Source organism: Erinaceus europaeus, chromosome 14 (genome assembly GCF_950295315.1).
Source record: "Erinaceus europaeus chromosome 14, mEriEur2.1, whole genome shotgun sequence".
Lineage (NCBI taxonomy): Eukaryota > Metazoa > Chordata > Mammalia > Eulipotyphla > Erinaceidae > Erinaceus > Erinaceus europaeus.
The window spans coordinates 8,521,699-8,528,829 of record NC_080175.1 but is presented as its reverse complement, the minus strand read 5'-3'; the positions used below and the strand labels follow the sequence as shown (position 1 = coordinate 8,528,829).

The following is a 7,131-nucleotide window of genomic DNA, read 5'->3' as shown; positions in this document are numbered from 1 at the left end:
AATGTGGGTGGACACACGGTCAGTGAGCAGCAGCTATCTGTTATTGGGGGGGCTCAGCAGTAAGTGGGGAGATGCCAAAGGAGCAGGCCATGTCCACCCACTGTAGTCAGAGACCTGAGACCATGGAGCCCATCAGCTGCAGAAAGGCAAGCAGTCAGGGAAGGCTCCCTGGAGAAGGTGGTATTTGGGGGCAGGTGAGAGCGGCAGGCAGTGGGAGGCATGGACCTCCAGTCCTCTGCGAGTCCCAACATCACCCCAAATCTGGGCCACTGCTTGCCACCTCTCACCAACCCGCACCCCTCCGCCCCCAGCGCCCGAGGTCCTCAACAACCAGCGCTACGGTCTGAGCCCCGACTACTGGGGCCTGGGCTGCCTCATCTATGAGATGATCGAGGGCCAGTCGCCCTTTCGCGGCCGCAAGGAGAAGGTCAAGCGGGAGGAGGTGGACCGGCGTGTGCTGGAGGTGGAGGAGGCCTACTCAGCCAAGTTCTCCGCGGAGGCCAGGTCCATCTGCAGGATGGTGAGCGCCAGGGGCCCCACGCCGGGACCCTCCCCTCCCCCCAGGGGCCAACTGCTGGGGGCGCATCACAGGGCATCACAAGCCGCCAGATTCCAGCATCTAGTCCCTCGCCATACCCATCACCAGAGCTCGGGGTCCCCAGAGATCACCACCAGAGTTCCCTGAGTCTTACAGACAGTTCATTTGCTTCTGGTGCACCCCCCTTTTATTGGGGGGATTAATGGTTTACAGCCAACAGTAAAATACAATAGTTGGTACATGTGGCTGGCTGCTGTTTTGCTGGATTTTTTTTTTTTTTGGCAAGTGCATGTAAATCCAGCCTCTGGATTCCACATATGAGTGCAAACATCTGGTGGTTGTCTTTCACCTCTCATTTCTCTAGACATCGTCACCTCCAGTTCCATCCATTTTGCCCCATAGGACACACTATCATCCTTTTTGATGGCAGAGTAGTATGCCATGGAGTCTATATCCCATATCTGCTTTAGCCCGTCACCTGCTGACGGGCATCTAAGCTGCTTCCACTCCTCGGCTGTGTGGACAGTGCAGCTGTGGACACAGGGCTGTGTATGTCCTGTAAGGAGCCTCTTCCCACTCCCAGCAGCTCCCTTGCTCTGACCCTTCAGCCCTCTGTCTCACCCACCCCTTCAGCCCATCTTTAATCCTCTTCCTCCAGGAAGCCCACCCTGCCCGGCCCCTGCCATCTCCTCTTGCTCCTCTTGCAGTGTATCTGTCATGCTGGCAAACAGGCCACACGTAGGTGGGTGTGTGACCCACCCTGCACGGAGAGAGCTGAATGGCGGGCTCACTGCCAAAAGTTAGTGCTATGGAGGCTTCACATCGAAACCTGGGTTTCTGAGCTTCTGCTGAAAAGGACCAACCTTCAGGGCATTGGCAGGAGCACACCCAGACCACCCCCTCTCCCCAAGAGCCTCATCTGTCCATCTGTCTGGCCAGCCCCTGCAGACTGGGGTCCCCAGCCGCTGTGGACAAAGAAAGCTGTAAGAGGCACCCAGAGAGCTGGGCTGTGGCGCACCCAGCAGAGCGCACATGTTATAGTGCTCAAGGAGCCGGGTTCAAGCCCCTGGTTCCCACTTGCAGGGGGGAAGCTTCACGAGTGGTGAAGCAGGGCCTCTATCTATCTATCTATCTATCTCCCACTTCCTTCTCTATTTCTATCTCTATCAAAAAATAAATAAAAATAACTTTTGTTGTTGCCCCCAGAGTTATTGCTGGTATTCAGTGCAGGCACCACGAACCCCAGAGGTCATTTTTTTTCCTTTTTTTTTTCTTTATAAGATAGGACAGAGATAAATTGAGAAGAGACAGAGAGATAGAGACACCTGCACTCAACCGAGTATACCACCACCCAGCTCCCAAAACTAAAATTGTTTTTATGTATTATCTTTATTTATTTATTGGATAGAGACAGCCAGAAATCAAGAGGAAACGGGAGAGAGAGAGAGACAGACAGCGAGAGAGATACCTGCAACCCTGTTTCACCACTTGTGAAGTTTTCCCCCTGCAGGTGGGGACCAGGGATTTGAACCCGGGTCTTGGTGCACTGTAACATGTGCGCTCAACCAGGTGCACCACCTCCAGGCCCCCGTTGTTGTTGCTGTTTTTTAGTCACAGGCGGTGAAGCAGGTCTGCAGGTGTCTGTCTTTCTCTCCCCTCTCTGTCGTCCTGTCCTCTCTCCATTTCTCTCTGTCCTATCTAACAACCACGACATCAATAATAATTAACACAACGGTAAAGAACAACAAAAGAGAAAATAAATAAATCTAAAACAAAAAACAGAATAACACACGTTCTGTGCATTATTAAAAAGAGAGAGAGACACCCATCCCCAGGGGGCAGCAGCTCATGTGGCCGGAGCGGCACCCGACGGCATGTGGCCAAGGGGAGAAGCGGGTTTCTCCTCCCCTGGGCCTCCCAACATCGCCCGCTGTGGCTTTGGGTTGGGCTGAGCATGTGGTGGGAGCACGGGCGCCTGCCCTCACGGGACCCCCCCACCACAGCTGCTCACCAAGGATGCCAAGCAGCGGCTGGGCTGCAGAGAGGAAGGGGCTGCAGAGGTGAAGAGACACCCCTTCTTCAGGAACATGAACTTCAAGCGCCTGGAGGCCGGCATGCTGGAGCCACCCTTCGTGCCTGATGTGAGTGCCCCAGGCTGGCCTTGAACTCTGCCTGGGGGAGACAGGGGTACCGGGAGACTGCAGACTGGAGGCAGCTTCACCCTCCGGTAGCAGGCATGTCAGCAGCTCCCCGGCTGGGTCCCCAACCTGGAGGCCTCTCCAGACCCCCAGCTTCCTGGAGCTCAGGAGCCCCCCACCCCCCCGCCCCATGACCTTGGAGCCCTGGACAGCCGGTGGGTCTCTGAGCCAGAATGAGGGCTCAGGTGTCCTCTTCAGGCAGGTGGGGAAACTGAGTCAGAAGTGGAGGAGGGGTGTCCCCTCACTGACCCTAGGTCCCAGAGCTCAGTCTCCTCAGGCAGCTCTCAGGGCTTCACGATGCAGGCAGGGGGGTGGCGGCTGTGGGGGGTGAGGGTCCTGCCCTGGGGACGGAGGGTGACCTGGCTGCCTGCCCGCAGCCCCGAGCCGTCTACTGCAAGGACGTGCTGGACATCGAGCAGTTCTCCACTGTCAAAGGCGTCAACCTGGACCACACGGACGACGACTTCTACTCCAAGTTCTCCACCGGCTCCGTGTCCATCCCCTGGCAGAGCGAGGTGGGCAGGGGGACAGCGGATGGTGGTAAGGGGGGGGAGGACGGTGGTGAGGACAGGAGGACAGTGGTGGGGACAGGATGGTGGTGGGGGTGGGAGACCTGGACATCGTTGGCACAGTATAGATTCAGGGCTGAGCAAAAGCAGGAGGCTGTAGCCAAACTTCTGGAAGATTCTCTGATGTGTCTGACTGGGGAACAAGAGCCAGATGGGGCGGAGGCTGGAGGCCAAAGTAGGGGTGATTGGGGGAGCAGCTCCAGTGAGATGAGAATGAAGGGAACCTGGGTGGGGGGCTCGGAGCTGGAGAGGGCACCCCCTGGCCCCTGTGTCCTCTGGGCAGGAGGCAGCAGGCAGGGGCCATTATGACCTGGGGTGTCCCCGCACCCACGTTCCCATCCTTCTGCAGATGATCGAGACAGAGTGCTTTAAGGAACTCAACGTGTTTGGCCCCCACGGTACCCTCTCACCAGACCTGAACAGGACCCACCTCCCGGAGCCCCCCAAGAGGGGGCTGCTACAGCGGATCTTCAAGCGTCAGGTGAGACCCAGCCTGCCGAGACTAGCCCTGAGCATCTGGGGATCAGGGTGGGGGTAGCAGGCTGGAAAGGGCAGACAGCCTGTGTGAAGTTCCCAAGCCCACTGGCTGGAGCGAGTCCTCCACCCCGGGAAGAGAGGGGCAGCAAACCCCCAAAAGTTGACCCTGGTTGGGGCTTCTGCAGAATCCACCTCTTTGCTTATTGCTGCTGGGCATCAAGCCTGCCCACCTCCACCACTGCCAACAGCCCTGTTTCCTTTCAGTCTCAGAAATAGAGAAGAGAGAGACGGAGAGGAGAGACACCAGTGTTTGGGAATCTTCCCTTTGCTTGGTGCTCCCATTTGGCACCAAGGGCTTAAACCCAGGATTTTGTGCATGGTCAAGTGTGCACTGGGTTAACTGTCTCCCAGTCATGAGTGCTCTCTCTCTGTCTCTCTCATCTCTGTCTCTCTCTGTCTCTCTCATCTCTGTCTCTCATCTGTGTCTCTCTCTAATCTCTGTCTCTCTCATCTCTGTCTGTCTGTATTATGTATTTATTTTGCAGCACCAGGACCTTGAGCAAGTGAGATCTTGCAGCTCCAGACCACTTTTTCAGAGAGAGAAAAGCCAGAGCTTCCTCTGGTACCATGGGATCTTTCATGCGGTGTTGGGGTTTGAAGTTAGGCCATGTGCTTGACAAGGCACATACTCTACCTAGTCAATTATCTCTGCCCCATAAGTTTTATTTTTTTCATATTTTCTACTTTTTTATCAGATAGGACAGAAAGAGGTGGAGAGGGGAGAGGAGGGCGAGGGAGAGAAAGAGACCCCTGAAGACCAGTTTCACTGCTGGTGAGACATCCCCCCTGCAAGTGGAGAGTGGGGGCTCGAACGTGGATGCTTGTGCACGGTCGCCTGTGAGCTTAATCTGGCGTGCCACTGTCCAGGCCCCAATTCTTTTTATTTATTTATTTATTTTCTTAATTTTTTTTTATATCCAACTGTTGAAATTCAATCAGGTCACCAATTGGAAACCTTACTTGCTTAGTTTGAAGGGATATATATTCAGAATTGGGGTCTACACATCAAAAGTTCAAGACATTCAATCTATTCTTCCCCTCATATTGATTAAATAGTGATCTATAAGATTATAAGTTGTGGGGGTAGATAGCATAATGGTTATGCAAAGAAACTCTCAATAGGAGTGTATGTTAACACTATTCCCGCCACCAAAGGTCTGTGTCCCTGCCTCCACCCCCCCATAGTGGAGAGGAAAATCTGCCTCCACACACCCCCCCCCCCAGTTTTTTACTTTAGTGCAATAGTCCAACCTCTGTCAATTTCTGCTTTGCATTTATTTCGTTTTTAACCTAAGAGACCGGAGCTCTGCTCCTCCGTTCTCCATGGATAGTACTCAGGGCTTCACATGTGCAGGGCAGGTGTTGCCCTGCTGAGCCCCCTCCCCCGGCCCCTCACTTAATTCTTAACAAACAGAATCAGGGTGACTTCTGCATCCAGGGTCTGCTCTGTGCCCTGGCAACGTCTAGGGAAGTCCCTGTCTCTCCCCAAAGAGGTCACTAACCCCCACCTCCTCCCTGGCTCCCATGCCCATGTTGAGCAGGCTCCCCTGGAGAAATGGCCCTGGAACGTCTAAGTCATGCCCAGGATCAGACCCAGGGTCTCACACATGTCCCCCACCACTGACCCACTTGCTGGCCCCAATTTGTTTTGTTTTATTAATATCTATCTTTTTTAAAAAATTTGTTATTGGAAAGAAACAGAGGCAAATTTGAGAGGAGAGGGAAAGATAGAGAGGAAGAGAGACAGAGAGACACCTACAGCCCTGCTTCACCACTCGCAAAGTTTTCCCCCTGCAGGTGGGGACCAGGGGCTTGAACCTGGGTCTTTGCGCATTCTAACATGTGAACTCAACCAGGTGAGCCACCACCTGGCCCCCTTCTCTTCCTTTCTAAGTCACACCTACACCTATTACTGCTTCAAAGTCCCTCCTTTTTTCCTCTCCTTTCTCTGGGTCTTGATGGAATTAGAGTTCAGAGTCCTCTGGTCACCTGTCCCTAACATGCCCCCATCTCCATCCTCCTGGGAGTATGGACCAAAATTTCTTTATGAGGTGCAGGAGGTGGGAGTTTTGGCTTCTGTAATTGCTCGCCTGCTGGACATGGGTGTTGGTGGGTGGATCCACACCCCCAGCCTGTTTCTGTCTTTTCCCAGTGGGGTAGCTCCAGAGAGGTGAGTGGACCCAGGGCCTTTTGGCAATGTCCCCTGTGATGTGTGGGCTCCAGGACTGACCTCTACAGATAGCCACCCATTAACTCTCCATCTCGCTCTTACCCCCCATCCTGTGCCCCTAGCATCAGAACAACTCCAAGAGTTCCCCCAACTCCAAGGCCAGTTTTAACCACCATGTGAATTCCAACCACGTGAGCTCCAACTCGACAGGGAGCAGCTAGTGGCAGCTGTGGCGTCACCGTCCACCGTGGGACCAGCCCAGACCAGCCTCCCAGGAAACGCAAGGTGACCAGGGGACCCCAGGCTCCGGCCAGGGAGGACCCCCAGCCCCGCGGCCCAGGGCTGGGGCCCCACCCGCCGAGCCCCCCTCCCCGGATCCCACTCAGGTCTGTTTCCAGAGGCGGCCGAGAGCCGGGGGGGTCACCCACCCGGAGTTGTCTCTGTGGAACTTTGCAATAGAAATCTGCTCGGACACGACCACGACGACTCACCCGCGTTTTCCTAGCGTCCTCACTAGAACTGAATTTTTTGTCTCTATTATTTTTTGAGAAGAAAAAAAAAGTTTTTGTAAATTTCTCTATTGTCTCAGTTTACATTTTTGTATATTTGTATTTAAATGGAAGCCCGGCGTGCAAGGGTGTGTATTTTCTGTGTAGACAACTTAAAGCCATGTGTTTCAGACATTTGAGAGAAGGCGGAGGGGTGGGACAGACACACACACACACACACACACACACACACACACACACACTGTGACTCTGTCAGACTTGCAGAGCCTCCAGTGAGAAGTCTGTTTCTATTAAATGTAGAGAATGGTTCACAGCTCACCTGGAACGCTCTGGTGTGTGCCTCTCTGTGGCTGTCCCCGTGTCGCCGGCTTGTCACCATGGAGATTCAATGTCCAAAGTCATGTGGGGCTTCAGCCCTGCCCCCCACCTCCTCCCACTTTCCAGAATGTTCTGCGGAGCAGGACTCCTTGCTGTTTGGGGGGCTGCTATGCTTCTTCCTTCTGGAGGCAGCTGGGACACAGCCTCTGGTCTCGGGGCCTCTTTCTTTCTCAGCAGGTTTTGTGTTTGGCGGAGGGAGCCTGAGGGGGCCTGTTTTATGCTCTTTGTGAGA

General features: G+C 54.3%; 1 protein-coding gene across 2 annotated transcripts in view; it reads left to right on the top strand.

Moving 5' to 3' along the window:
- Positions 1-6,839, top strand: part of GRK5 (G protein-coupled receptor kinase 5) — a 198,915-nt gene extending 192,076 nt beyond the window's left edge. For both annotated transcript variants that reach the window (XM_060171191.1, XM_060171192.1), the window contains 5 exons: positions 312-520; positions 2,542-2,679; positions 3,114-3,251; positions 3,655-3,786; positions 6,135-6,839. In XM_060171191.1, coding sequence (XP_060027174.1) covers positions 312-520; positions 2,542-2,679; positions 3,114-3,251; positions 3,655-3,786; positions 6,135-6,233 — 716 coding nt within the window. In that variant the 3' untranslated portion in view covers positions 6,234-6,839. The remainder of the gene's footprint in view (positions 1-311; positions 521-2,541; positions 2,680-3,113; positions 3,252-3,654; positions 3,787-6,134) is intronic.
- Positions 6,840-7,131: the final 292 nt, after the last annotated feature.